The sequence below is a fragment of the Falco biarmicus genome, chromosome 6, assembly GCF_023638135.1.
Source record: "Falco biarmicus isolate bFalBia1 chromosome 6, bFalBia1.pri, whole genome shotgun sequence".
In the NCBI taxonomy this organism is placed as follows: Eukaryota; Metazoa; Chordata; class Aves; order Falconiformes; family Falconidae; genus Falco; species Falco biarmicus.
In genome coordinates, this window is record NC_079293.1 from 55,981,139 (window position 1) to 55,996,304 (window position 15,166).

Here is a 15,166-nt window from a genome sequence, read left to right on the forward strand (position 1 = left end):
AAGCAGCCACCAGAGTGCACCAGATACATTTTAGAGCAACTTGCAAGGGAAGAGGAACATAAGACATGTCCTTCCTTTTTCTTCTTTTCTTCTTTTCTTTTTGCTATGGGAAATAAATCAGCTGTTTAAATACAAATGTGGAGGTCTGTGAGGGAGAAGGTGAGAACTTTCAGAAATCCGGGAAAAAACAGAAATCAGTTCTCCTAGCTGTGTCCATGTCCTTGTGGTTGCTCTATGCCAATTGTGTCTTGCTTGCTAAATTCCCCCACATATTGAGCTGCCTCCTGATAGCATTGGAAATCTTTTTTCCATAAAAAATTCTATGAAAATTTGAATATAGGATACACATTTCAGGATTAGACCATATCAAATGTTCACAATGTGCTGGGTAGCAAAAAATGTTACCAGCTTTCTGTGTAGAAGTCTGCTTTCTGTGTACACGTGTGTGACTTCATCCCCATCTTTGATATTCAGGGATATGTAAGCTGGTCTGAAACACCTCCTACATACCAGTACTATACATTTCAGAGTAGTGACTACTCCACGTTGTGTATGCTATATGGTGCACACTGTAACTGAACATTGTGTCTTCCATATTTTGAAGGCCAACATGAAAGCATTAAAGGTGGAGCTTCTCTGATAGATGTGGACATCTGCATGTGACCAACCCTTCTAGTCAGCAGAAATAAACAGACGATTCTAGAGTGTGATTCATCTTTATGGCCTAAAGTGGAGGTCTAACATAGATCAGAGGATTTCACCCTCTAAAAGTGCATTTCTTTCACAGACTTTCAACGGAGCATAAGATCACTTGCATGGGTGTAGACATCAAGAATTAAGTAACAGAAATCATACCCTATGTAACCTGTCATATTCTTTTTTGTATCATTTTTACTGTTTGTTATTAATGACTGCAGAACACTTCACCTGTGTGGTTCTTTATGTAGTGGAGTGCCCCAATAATGAAGTGTGGAGCTTAATAAGGGTTAGATGTCATCTTATGAACCTGTCCATTTCATGTGTTTTCTGGCTGCTAGCTGGAACCCTGGAAGCACAGTTTGGACAGTGGAAGTGCTGCTACTTAGTATCTGAGTATGAATTAGGTGAGTGAGTTGATGAGACATTTTCTGCTCAGTTTAAAATCCATCTGCACAAACTTTACAGTAGATAATGCTAGGGAAAAGATTAAACTGTTTGCATTAAAATGTATTTCAAAAGTCCTGAAGTACAGTTGTACTCTCACTGCAGCACTGCACTGCTTGTCTAAATGCTCCAGCATTGATTCCAGAGGGATCTCTGAACCTCAGCAGGAATAAATCCATCTACTGCCATTGAATTCAGCCTATGAATTCAAATTTGTAAGCTGACCTGTTACTGTTTCCTCAAGCCAGTGCTTCTCAGAGGATTGCATTTTTACCTACCTGCTTATAATTGGCACATCATCAGGAACGTGGAATGTGAAAAATCACCCATCACCTATATAAAATATCTAATCATATATTTATACAAAATATGAAAATCAGTGTGATTTATGTTTTTATTGGGAAAACTTCAAAAAGGAAAAAAATTGCTCTGCAGTGAGAAGTCAAAAGCATATGTTGAACACATGCGTATTCAAACCCTGTAAAGCAGCAATGAAGGATGGTACTGCTGAGAAGTTCTCTTTTTAGCGATTGTTTTGTAAAGACAGCATTAAGCACGAGAACCCTGCGTGATCTGCTTGGCTCTGGTGACTGATTATGTTAGGTGTAAAGGCACTGCATGGCATCTTAATCTGAATGTTTAAACTCTTTGAAGGAGTCTGGATTCTGTAGCAACAAAGACTGATTTGTAATCTCCTTTCTCAATGATACCACCTTTTATCACATAAGCCTATGTGCCTCAAATGAGGCATTCTTATCTAGTTGATTACGAACAACCTTACTTTCCAAATAGGCATGCCTGTACCTTGTTAAGAGCATGAGCACTAACTGCAAACTCAGCAATTATTGACTGTAAGTCGGTTTAGGCAGAACGTACACTGGTGAAAGGCAGTCGTGATATTCACGTCAGTTTACAGCAATAATACATCTGTAGGTCAAAATTGTCTAGCTGGCTGCACTGTAAATCAGGAAGAATTTCATCAAAGAAAACTGTGCTGGTGTTACACTGTCGTAACAGGACAGCGTTTGATCCTATCAAGTTGTCAAACATAGTAAAGAAAAGAAGTGTGCCTAGAGTTAAGCTCCTAAATCCACTTCCACATTTGAAGCGCTTCATGTTAAAGGCAGATTTAAGAAGGGAATCAGTATCTCTGGTGTTTTTATGAATAAATTAATCCCTACTCTCATTTAATAATAGAACTTAGTTCTTTCTAGCTCCTTTTCCCACCCTCCTCGTGATATACTTACAAAAGCTTTCTTACTCTTCAGTTGACTGGTACAAAGTCATTCTGAGTTTTACCATTCTTAATCTATGCCCACACTCCCCCACCCACCCCCACCGTGAACAAGGCAGGTTCTTCCCCTTCTCCATTTGCAGTTACATTTTCTTGGAGTAGTCCCTGGTGATGCTACATTGGCTACATCTTGTTTCTGCATTCTTCTTCTTACAACGGCAGTGCAGCATGTTATGGTGTGCCTTAATTACAATGTGTTTTAAGATGCTTGTCAAAGAAAAAGTAGTTTACTTTTTCATTCTTACAGCACCTAACATATATTTAGTTTGGGCAAAGGGCTTTGGAAAGCACTTACTAAACATGGAACGCTTTAAATGTTTTTACCTTTCTTTCTGTTATTTTTTAGCTGTTCTTTAAAGGAAGTTTTATGACTTAATGGGGTATTTGGCATACAACCCATTAGCTGAAATTTTAGAAATGGTCAGGTCCTAAGGACCCTGGTATTTACACATTCAATTTTCTTGGTTCAATTTAAAAGGAAAAGGTTGGATCCCTCAGAAAAGAACTTTGCATTCTGCATAGGCTGTTCGATAATTAAACCACGTGTGCATTTAAAGAAAGAGCCAAAGGCACTAGCAGATAGCTGCCCTGACAGACATTAATAGCATGTTTTCTCATCTCATGCTGATGTACTTCTAAAGTGAACAGTGAAAACAGAGAGTCTTGTTTGTGTGTTTATGTGAGAAGTTAGACGAATTTTTGCCTTGTGGATACAGTCTGAGATGTAGAGCTTGCTGTGCCTTTGCAGGGGGAGTACAGGGAAATCTTTTCACAGTCCTAAATTTTGCAGTGGTTTCACATCCTTGTTTTTGTGTGTGTGCCTACGAGTAGGTACATGCAGATAATTTATCCCAGTGTATTCCTCTTGGTGCATACTGCTAGTTAGGCTGTTGTAGCCATGCTACTGAGCCATTGCTTAAGCAGAACTGTAGCTGTTTCTTTTCTTTTACCCATTCCCCTTGGAGACGGAGAACATCTGGGGAGATGGGGCAGCACCAGCCTCTTTTCTATGCACTGTAAATATTAAAAAATTTTTACATCCACATAGTTTAAAATAGACCCGTTCTTTCTGCTAATTTGTATGCAAGGCTTATCTGTTTGTAATAATGCCTACTTTTTAATAAATTATTTATTTTTTAAAAAGTTTAATATAAAAGTTTTGATTAAAAACTAACAAACACAAAAAATATTTTAGCCAAACCACTTTGGCCAGCTGCCTACAGATAAAACATCTTACGGAAGCCATGGAAGAGGTAGGCTTTCTTAAAACTCACGCCTAGCCTCAATTCTTTATGTGAACTTAAAACTAAGGCAGCAGTTGACCTTAGGTGGTGCAAGAAGTGAAAAGGCACTTCTGTAGTGGTTGGTCTGCTGAATGTCAGCCAAGTTTTCCTGTGCTTGTAATGTTGGGGCTCTTCTCAAAATTTCATGGTGACATTACCCTTTCTAAAGAAACCGTGAATGTCCTGTCTGGCCTTCTGCAGACAGCCACCCTTTTAAGAAGAAACCTACTGGATTAAATTATCCGCTTAAGCCAAAGACAAAATTCAGTTATGTCTGAATATCACCTGTGAATTCTGCAAACTGTAAACCCGTGAACTCACCAGCTGTAAGCATCAAGGACACTGAAGGACAAACTGGTCTTGCTCAGACACGACACAAAGTTCTTCCTGTTTGCTTCTCTGCTGGGAGCAACTTCACAGTGACCTTATGTCGAGATTTCTGTGCCACCCCTGCTTGGCAGCTCTGTGCTGCACAGAAAAATGCATGGCTCACCCATGACTGCATGGAGCTTTCTGGTTTAGGTGTACGATGGTTTAAGTAAGTGAACTTCATAGCAGCACACACCACAACACCTCACATAGCCTGGTACTGAACTTTTCAGATTTCAGATATTTAACTGCAAGCAAAGCAGTTGCATGATTTTTGTTTGTTTTAAAAGGAAAAATGAAATGCAAGTTAAACTCATACTAAAATTGATCTGGTCACTTGTGACACAAAGCAATTATAATTCAAATCATATCCTTCTATGAATGCAGACACAAATGACAAACCTAAACAGTATATATATATGCATTTACAGGTTATCTTATAGTTGCCGTGGAAGGAAAAAACACAGTTTTGTGTGTTGTGTTACAGATCCTGCCTACCAATTCAAAACTAATACCAAGGCAGCGAGTCCCATCTCATCGGCGGGTGCCAAGGCACTGAGGCGGCTGTCCCAGCTGCTATTCTTGCTGCTGTCCCCGCCGCCAAGGCCGCCCTGCTCCAGCTCCCGCTGGTTGGCAGAGCGTGACCTTGGGGCTAATGGTGGCTGGTTTAAGGCGCAGCAGCTCCGAGGCGGCTCAGTCACCTCGTGTCCTCGGCCGACGCTATCAGCCGCCGTGGTTTTTGTGACGAGAGCTTGCAATTAAAAAAATAAACCATTTTTGTATATGAAAAGTTAAACCAAGCACAGAGTAATGTTGCGATCCAGTGAAAGGGACAACGTACAAAGCAGACGCTGAACACGTTTCTTGGTTTTCTTGCCGCCGCGCTGCGTTTGCAACACGGCGGTCCCGCTCGCCACCCCTACGGGAGCTGCAACTCGCGTGTGCAGCCCCGCTCACCTACTCGGGCCCGAAGCCGCGGCACCTTTTCGCCAGCTGCCCGATTTCCTTGCAATGCCTTAACACAACCCCAGCGGCACCACCTAACGCGGCGTCTAACACCAGGCGGGGCGGCCGGCACCCGCGCCCGGAGGCCGCTCGGTCGCGCCGCGCCGCTGAGCGGCCGCTGCCGGGGGCGGCGGTGCCCGGGCCGGGGGGAGGGGCGCGGCCCGGCGGAGGGCGGTGGCGGCCCCGGGCCGCAGGAAGCGCTGCCGTCACCCGGCCCTGCCCCGCCGCGCTGCCGGCGGGAGGCTGGGCCGCGCCGGGCCGGGGCCGGGCCGCCCGGCTCCGCCTCGGCGTCCGCAGAAGGGATGCGGCGGCGCTCGCCATGAACTGGCGGTCCGGCTCCCGCGGCGTGGTGCTCACCGCCTACCACCCCAGCGGCGGCGGCGGCGCCCCCGGCAGGTGAGCGGCGGCGCGGGGAGGCCGCCCCGGCGGCAGGTGCGGGCGGCAGGTGCGGGCGGGGGCCGCGCGGCGGGGGCTGCGGGCCGCGCCGCGGGGGGGAGCGGAGCCGGCCGGGGCGGGAGCTGTGGCGCGGGGCGAGGGGCTTTCTCCGCCCCGGGGCCGGCAGGGTTTCCCCGTTTCAGCGCTTTGTTCCGCGTCCTCCCCGACGGTCTTTCCTTTGGTTTTGTCACCGCTCTCTCCAGCAACTTGCGCACGTCGTGGCAGCCGCAGGCGCTGCGCGGGGCTGCCGGGCGCCGGGCGGCGTCACCGTGCTCGCGGCTGAGAGCGGTCCCGCGGCCGCCCGGCCGGTGCCGAACCCCCGCTGCTAGTGCGCGGTGCGCGATCGGGCCTGCAGCGCCGGGGGGCTGCAGGGTGCCCGGGGCAGCGCTGCCCCGAAGGGTGCTGCCCGGGGGCGGAGATGCTGCCCCGCGGGGTGCTGCCCGGTGCTTCGCGGGGAGCTGCACCCCAGAGTCTGGGAGCGGGCAGTTTGCGGGATGTGGCGTGTAGTTTTTCATGCAACCTCTTAGTGCTTTACTGCTTTGTACTTTGCATTATTATTATTATTTTCTTTTTTTTTAATGTGGTAAACGGAAGGAGGGTGCAGGTAAGGGCGAGATAAACTCTTTAAAGCACTTTGTCTTTTGCTTAGAAGGTGAAACTGACAATGGGCAAAGAAGCCAGCTTCATTTGTACGAAGGCTGAGGCCTCACGGCATGTGTTTGATACAGGCAGAAGCACTACTGGCTTTTCTGTTGCCATGACCAGAGAGGCTGCTGTGTGGAAGGGAGAGTTTTGTCTTTATGGCCCATTCAGTCTTGCTTCTTCCTTGCTGAAACTGTCAACAAATGTCCCATTGATAAAGACAGGACTTTAATGCTGAGAAGCCAGCTGAAACCGGGAAGGTATTGAAACTGGCACGCTGGTTCCATGTGTCCATAGGAAGAGTGTGTCTGATCAAAGAGATTATAGTCTGATTAAAAGAAGGTAAAAGGAAGTCCAGCGTGTCACGCGGGACAAAAGATAACTGATGTGTCACACCGAGAGTCCGTGGCAGAGGCGAGAACTGAACTAAGAAATACAGCCTACCCCGTCTTTGAACCACAAAGCCATTCCTTTCTTTTTGTTGAGGTACTTCCTTCCCCATAAGTAACATTATTTGTCAACCCAGCTCTAAGTCCTGATGTCATCTTAGCTACGTATATAAGGGCACTGCAGATCTAGTTGTTTACTACTGAATGCAAAATGTGTGCATTTTTGCAAGAAATCACAAAATCCACCACATTCTCTGTTATGATTTGTAGTGGTTTTACTCTTTGTACCTCTCCTCAAACTTCCCATGGAGCAAGGGCATGATAAAAACCACTTTCCCTGCTCCTTGGGATAATTTCTGAATAAGGAGGTGTGCACCTGTAGACTATTAAGATTGGTTCCCCCCTTTTAACGCGGGGCTGCCTGGATACATGGCTGTAAGCTGCAGTTGCTCTTAACCCCCCAAGACCCCAAATGCATGAGCACAGTTATGGGGGCCCCTCTGTGTCCTAGAAACTTGTGTCTCATGCTAATGCTACAGCGTTAGGAGCAGTGATCTCATCATCCCTCTTCCTCTTCAGCTGCTTCTGGGGACAGCCTCCTGGGTAAACTGAGACATTACCATGCAAGTAATGGTGATCCTTCACAAACTGTTCTGATGTGGGATTAAGGGAGTGCAGGGGGGAAATAAATGTGAAAAGCAGTCTCATTTCTTTAATTATAACAATAAATATGTATGTTAAAGCTGCACAGGACAGGGGATTCCCACAGTTAGTTTGCCTGAGTTCCACCCCTGGCAGTGTTACGGCTTTCCAGGCTATGCACATTTTGCCACGTAGATCATCAAAATTAAGATCCTAAAGGACACCTCTCTGCCTCTCTGCTGTACCACCCTGAATTTGGGTCTCGGTCCTGTCTCTCCCATTTTCATTAACCAGAATCTCAACTCCATGGTCCTGATTTATCTGTTCCTTGCTACCCTGGATCCCTAGTGTTTTCCCCCTTCTGAAGTGAGAAAGGTTGGGAATATTAATGTCATGGGGGCAGGGAGGGAGAAGAATGGCCAGTTGTTACTTTTTGGTCTTTTTAAAAATAAACAAAGAAACTTTTCTGAAACATTGTAACATTCTGTGGGATTTTTTCCCCCCATTTTTCTAACTGCTTCCCTCCTTCATCAACATTCCTACCAAGTGCAGAGATATTTGATAATAATGCCCAAACCTGTACCATTCGGACATATTTTGTGGAAATAAGTTCATTATGCTCTGCGCAGTGTGCAAGTGCACTAGTTCTGCAGTCCAAATGCTGCATATTACTACTGGGGTGATATTGACCATATTTTGTCTTTTCAAAAAATAACTGAGAGCAACTTTCAGTATCTAGGTCAGCATCTCTGCTAATTTGAAAACTCAGATTTTTAACAGGCATCAGAATATTAGGAAGCCAGTGTAATATAGTGCCAGCTGTGAGGAAGCAGCCCTTTTGGAAAGATTAATAGGGAAACTATGTCGAACTATTCTTTTCATAGCCATTCAAAATAGTGCGTGTTAGAGATTGCTTTGTCTTTGCAGTGTTGGGGAAGCGTGGCACTGGTACATCCTGGAAAAAGCGATACATTGACTGCTCCAAACGAAGTGGCATCTTAGGAAAGGGCTATACTTCCTAACCATTTATTTTTTCATTCAGGCATACAAGAAGTCTTGCTTTATAAGACTTGAGAATTTTACTGATCTAATAGATTGCTGAGCTACTTTTCTGGGGTTTTCTTGGCCCTTCAAAGGCACAATAAGGCTGTGAAATATTTCCTTTAGGAAAGGCTTGCTTTACCACTGGTTTACTAGGCTAAAATCTAGAACAGCCTTGATGCGATTACTTCCAAGTTTGACAATTTAGGAATATTGCCTTGATAGTGGGGATGCACAGAGTAGCATCAGAGCTGTCCTCTTTGCCATAGAGAGGTTTATTTTACATTTTACTTTAAAGTAACTGTTTAAAGATAATATCTTCATATAGTGTAGATATTGATTGTGGGTGACTTCAGTAATATACCTAAGTATTTATTCAAGAACTTCCTTAGAGAAATCACAAAGGCAGATTACCCACTATCAAATCCAGCTTTAGTAGCTCTCTTTTCCATATCGCTTCAGTTTTCTCACTTCCCAGTTTTAACCCATTAAATCCACTGGTGCTGTATTGGCTGTCATGCTGCTTGCATTTTGCTGTCCTTTTCTTTCTGATGTCCATGCACAAGCTTTTAAATTTTTTCTTGTTTTTCCCATTAAACCATTTGTTGTTATATGGACCGTGGAAAGTACAAGTGAATCAAACAGGTTTCAGTCCAAGACCCTGTATCAGTGACTGCTTGTAGGCATGTCAACCTCATGCGCATGAAATCCACACCCTTAAGCGCAGGCTTCCAGTGCCATTTAGGTTCCTTGCTGGGGAATTCTACTCCCATCTACAGTGGCAGAAAGGACTGCAGGTCCTGTGTCACATTTGCCAGCCACATGTAGGCATTTCAGATAACAACAGTCCTCTTATATGGCTGTGTGGGCTTACCCTCAGGCAGTCAAATGCCATCCAGAGAGTCCTTTACAGGACTATTTCTGTCCTGTAGAGTAAATGAATGTGTGTGTGTATGCATATATATATGTGTGTGTGTACCAAACTTTTTTTTTAATGTGATTATAAGGTTAAGATCAAGACTGGAGTATTCAATGGATGGGGAATAGGATATAGCAAAACTAGAAGTAAATGCATACAGAGTGCATGCAGAATGAACTGCATGCATACCAGTGCATGAGGGAAATGGACTTCTGCTACAGAGTATTTTTAACAGCCAAACCTGAAATGCAAACTGAGTAATAGATGAATGATTTTAAATGTGGTGGCCACTGGAGGTTGGCTTTGCTTTCCTCTCCATACCTTTCTCCTATCTGAGATGCTGTTACTCTGTATTGTCTCCTGTGCTGCACTGGACTCGTCATGTGAGTCACAGCCTCCCTCTATCTGTTTCCAGTGAATCAGTGTGCTTGCTCACCAGGAGCCAGCACGTGCACTTTTGCTGCCACTTCATGTATACTTCTTCAACTTACATAGGAAGACCAGTTTGAGTTCTGAGGCTTTGCAAGCCAGCGCCTGTTTAACATCATATGTCCCTAAAGGGCCTGTGAATCTTTGTACTGCCAATTACTTAGCTAATGACTTGTTAAGAAGGACTCCAGCATTTCGTAGAGCCTAGGACATGGCTCTTCCTCCTCAGAGGCCATGCAGTTATATGCACCTGCTCTTATCTGCACTATTTAAATCTTGTGTTTTGTTTGCCAGTAGTCACTTGCAAAATGAGAACAATGAGTTGAGCTTCCCTGAGATGGAAGTAAACCCCCGACCAGTTCTGGAAAGAGTGCTGTAACTCTCCCCTACTGTAAGAGAGAAGATTGCTGCTGCCTCAGGTCTCCTCTTTCAAGTGACACCTGCTAGCCAGGGCCTGTGGTCCACAAGTTTCACCATCCCACTTCATTACTGAATCCACATGACTGGGAGATGCCAGCTGAAGTTTGGATCTGGGTGGCAGTGAAACCAGGGGGCCTCAGTTTGGCTCTGTTGTAGAGAAGTGCCTTTTTTGTGGGTTATTGTGTAAGTCTGCATACACCAAAATACTTATCTTCATATGTCTTTATAAATATGGGCTTTACTAACTCAGTATTTAGTATTCACTGTGGGGATGGGTGACAAGTTAGGGGCATAAAGTACTTGGTGTTTTCTACAGACAGCTGTGGTCTAAATCACTCCTTCGCTGTTTGATCTCCCTGACAAAGAAAGCACATGATAGATGTCCTTTGAGCTTGGAAAAATGACAAAGACCTCTGCTATGAATTGCCCAAGATATATGAATTTTTTTCAAATGTTGACCATAATGGACGTTAAAAATCACACATACAAGAGGAGTTTATTCTTGTTTTACCAGATTAATCTGCCTTACTCATTGTTCAAATATTTGCTCAGTTTAATCTGAAGACTTAATAGCCAAGAAGAAATCTAGTAGTAAGCATGCATTCATGCCTTTTTTCAAGGGCAGTTTCCATCTCCGTTCTTTCAGAGAGAAAAAGCTCTCATTCCTTTCCCCCTCTTTTCCCAGCAGTGACTCACCCTTGGAATTGAAATCCAGTGAAATCCAGTATGAAGGACTAAAGCACTGTGAGGGATACATGTAATGCTCAGTGTACAAGCAACAAATTCAAAAGCTGATTACTCACAACTGACTTAAGTTGGTGGAGCCTTTTGCAATTTCATTTGCAGTCTGCTAGTACAGCACAGATGCCAGATTCTCCGTACCATCACAGCATTTGTTGTTTCTAACCCCTGTAACCTATCTTCTGTGATGCCAGTGTGGATGGCTCAGCCCAGTACCTTCTATGTGTTGCTTTGCCTCTGTAAAGCAAAGATCTATCATACTGCGGCTGACTTTACAAATTCATAGCAATCTTTTTATGTGCTAATTTTGCAGTCTTTACATGAGCACAGTCTTTAAATGCATTAGAAAAATCTTTCCTGCCTTGTATTTGCCTGCTAATTTGAATAGCGTTTATTGTCTGATGCCTTCCAACATCTTCAGATAGAGCTGACAGGCAACAATGCATCAAGTTGCTTTATTTAGAATTGCTTTTGTGTCTTTTGTATTTCATGCATGTACAAATACATAGTATACTGCAGACCCTTAATGTGTTGCTTAGTTACTGATGTATTACATCCCAGTAACTTGATCTACTGACAGCAAGATGTGGTATCCCAACATTTCCTTGATTCTGGATTCCTGCTTCCACCAGTTTGCACCTTATTTCTTCTTTGAATGTATCTTGCTCCTGCCTTTGGTTTTTGTATGTCTTTCCAATTGATTAAACAGCCTTCCTAGTGCCTGTTACCTATTGTCAAGCTGCTGCTCAATTTTATCTTGGGACGGAGCAAATAATTTTCTTTGAGTCTGTTTAGTCTGAAAAACCTTTTTGTGACACTTCTCTTCAGAATTTTCAGCATCCTTCTTTACACTTGCCCTGCTACTTCACTTCTCCTTCACACTCCAGCCTGAATTGCATGTGGTACTTCAGTGTCAGTCTCATGAGTGTCACCTATACAGGTAAAATAACTTCATTGCTGCCTGTTACCACCTCAGCCAATTGTAGATATTGCAGTCAAACTGTCTAGTTTTTCTAAGCATCCTGGTGGAGCACACTTGGTTGCATGTTCTTTCTGACCCCTAGATATGCTCAAGCTCTTCTTTTTCAGTGCAGTCCTCGTTATGTAGACTTGGTCACTGTTTCTTGCACTTAGGCATCCATTTAGCATCTGTCAGTAAGATAAAACAACGTTATTTCAACAAGTGCAGTTTACTAGGTGATCTAGATTATTCTATGTCATGGATGTAGATTTGGTTTAGTGCCCTTTACTGTCAGTGAAAACAGTGTATTCAGTTCTACTCTGGGTCAGGCCCTTAAACAGATATAAAATGAGAATAACTGTGCTGAATCAGTGGAGCTAAATAGCAGAAAAGAGGAAAATCAGGGCCCTACATGCAGAATTTCTTTTTCATTTTAATGACATAGAATGAGATGTCATGCTTGTCTAGCTACAAGGAATGTGAAGCATAAAGACCTTTTGAACATTTTAATTATGGACTTTGCCTTTTTTTTGCTTATGTGTGTACAAATCTAGATGATACGAAGCATATGCAATGTATTACTAGATGTGCTGTTATAAGCAAGCAGATTTTATGCAAAACTGGAATGTAACTGAACTTCTGATGAATGAAATGCCAGAGGAGCTGTGTAAGCCTGAACTCCAACATTCACTCTAAGTGTGGCATCAGAAGAATGTTTTTCGTTTCTCGAAGTTCTTTTTCTTTGAAGAGGAGAATTGTTGAACTTGTCTTCAAATAAGACTAATGGCATTTTCGGAGTGCTGATACTGGCCTTGATTAAAAAGTGCTGTAATCTATTGTTATTGCCCATATTTTACTCGTCTTTTGTAACTGTTACTGGTGAGGCTGGAGCTGAAACCTGTAAGGTTTTAAAAGGCTACTCACACATATTTTGGTAACATTTGCAATGCCAGCACCCTTCGCTATCATTACTGCTTTTTTACTAGAGTTACTGAGTGTGCGCCTTCATTTTTTTCCTATGTATCAGAATACTATGGCTGAACGGAGGCTGTAATTACAGCAAGTGATACAGCGAGGTGCCTGTTGTGGAGTGGTGTTGCAAATTCCTGTTACACATGGGTCACTGACTTTCACTCCAGACTCCTCAGTAGTAATTCTGCTTGGCCAGGGGAAGAAAAATTCCCCAGTTGTAAGTTTTGAGTACTTCTGATGTGTCAGTGGGCTGTTTTGTGAGGGCTGCTGGTTTTGCAATGAACCTGCCTCTGCCTTCGAGTCATGGTCTCAAAATAATCATGTTCAGGCAGGGAATGTAAATGTTTATAGCCAAATAAATAGGGGAAAAAATCAGTGGTTTTGTTTTTTAGTATTAGGATGTCTGAAAAATAAATGGATTTGATTTATTCCATAAGTACAATTTTAGCCATCATTTTCTGAGGTATATTTTTAGTGATACCCTGAGCAGTGTATGGGCTGAGCTCCTAAGCAACTGGCCCCTCTGCACTGCTGAAAGCTATGAATGTATTCTTTAGTCATTGTTTTGTGCCAGCTTTCTTGTATTACAACAGAATAAAAGCATGCACAGGAGCAGTTACTTACCTGGTCATACCTTCTTGTGAGGATAAGCTGCTTAATATTTCCCCTTTGTTCTGTGACTAGAGCATCCCAATCCTTTAGCCTAGAAATGCTTTCACAAGTATTCAGGGATTTTATCTGTCGTCTTTCTACAACACCCTTCTTTCCTAGGGGGGCTTCTTAGGCCAAAAGGTGACAATAAAAATGTATCAGAATGTTTCTTTTGTGGGGCTCCCAGTGTTGCTGGAAGACTTAAAATAGTTTGGGGTAAAGTATTTGAGGAGAAACAAATGTGAATGTTTTTAGTATGCTTAGAAATATGGTGGAAGGTGCATCACACATGAGAAAGCAACAAAGAAAGAGTAATGTTGTCTTCAGAACAAAAAAAAATATCTTATCATGCATACTTAGTGCCAAACTGCAGCAGAACAGTTGGCATGTTTTGCTTGATTTAGCATCAGTACAAATCTTCAGTTTACCACTCCTCCAACTACCTCTTCCTCTCTGACAGTCCCCAAACCACCCAGCCAGCTTTTGCTCTGGCTTAGGGAAGTTGGATATTTTGACTTCACTTTAATATTTGTAAACCAGAAAAATACTTAAGAGGATGTGTAAGAATTGTTTCATCAGTGTTTAGTGATATGTACTTAGTAAAGTACATTGTTCAGGGTTTTTTATTATTTTTAATCTGTTGATTGGTTTTAGCTGATTTCTATGTAGTTGTCAGAGTGATAGTTGGTGGGACTGAAGGCCACTGATGAAACATTTTCTCTATCAAAAATTCTCTGCCTTTAATAAAATACATCAGCAAGGTCCAGGAATATACTATATCCAGAGGTAACTGGGAGCTTTGCCCTTGATTTAAGAGAGCACAAGGTTAGATTTTAGCTGTACAAACAAGCAGAAAGTTCTTGTAGTGTCATAGTCATATAATAATTGTGGTTATAGCTGTAGTTATGAGTGTGATCCCAGATACAAAGCAAGAGGCTTGGAGCAGTAACCAGAAGCCTCAGCTACTGAACAGCAGGGGAGCCCTGGTAAGTGCTGCCATACACAACAGCTGTGACTCACTGGCCAGTCACAGCAGGAGACCAGAGCTATGGTTACCATGGGCCAGTGGAAGATGTTTTCTCTCTTGGCAGTTGCTAAGAGGATGATAGATCTAACAGCTCTGTAGGGTAGCTTCTGGAGCCTCACAGCCTGATTCCCTTTGCAACAACTAAGTAAGGGAACTCTAGTAACGGTGTTATTGTGGAAATAGTCATCCCCATCATTATAACCCACTCAGAGGGTGGGCTTTCATGTCCTGCTAACCTTGTTCTGATGGCTTGCCTGTGTCATCTTCTCCTGAGAAGCCTATATTTCAGGTAGACTTGAGGAGCATCTTCTTGTTCCGTTGAAAGTATTATGCCAGGAGAGAGATGCCACACCATTTCATGAAACTTTCACCTCAGAGTGCCTCCTGAGGCTTGTCCTGAACAAGCAGTTTTGATGTGCAGTGGCAGTGGGTGCAGGTCATGGGCATACTAGGCTGAGAGAGGTGGAAGCTGAAAAGAGTGGGGACCACCACTGAAAGTAGCGTTTCCTTCCATCTCTCACCTACACCTTCCTAATGTGTTTCTTGCCCTGGAATTGGCATTTCTGAGCTGACTGAAGTAGGTGGACCAGGATTTAAAAAAACAAAAATCCAACTGAAAGCAGTATTTTTTGCAAGTGGTGTTTTCAGACAGATTGGTTTCTTAACCTAGGTCGGTAAGTGACTGCATCGGTGACAGTGCTGGCACAAAGGAAGTAAGGGCAACCCACAGGAAAGGGGGATTTAAGAGAACCCTCTGGCAGCCTACATCTGTGCCAGCTTAATGTGATTGTTATGGGGCTGCC

The 15,166-nt window shown here is 43.5% G+C and overlaps 1 protein-coding gene across 2 annotated transcripts in view; it reads left to right on the top strand.

The window, feature by feature from the left end:
• ARHGAP18 (Rho GTPase activating protein 18) overlaps nucleotides 1-15,166 on the top strand; it is a 100,976-nt gene that overhangs the window by 26,895 nt on the left and 58,915 nt on the right. Inside the window, exon 1 of one of the 2 annotated variants that reach the window (XM_056344088.1) lies at nucleotides 5,294-5,490. The exons of the other annotated variant lie outside the window; for it this stretch is intronic. Within the exon in view, the coding sequence (XP_056200063.1) occupies nucleotides 5,414-5,490 (77 nt within the window). The 5' untranslated portion in view covers nucleotides 5,294-5,413. Of the gene's footprint in view, nucleotides 1-5,293; nucleotides 5,491-15,166 lie in introns of those variants that run through there. 2 annotated transcript variants of the gene reach the window in all.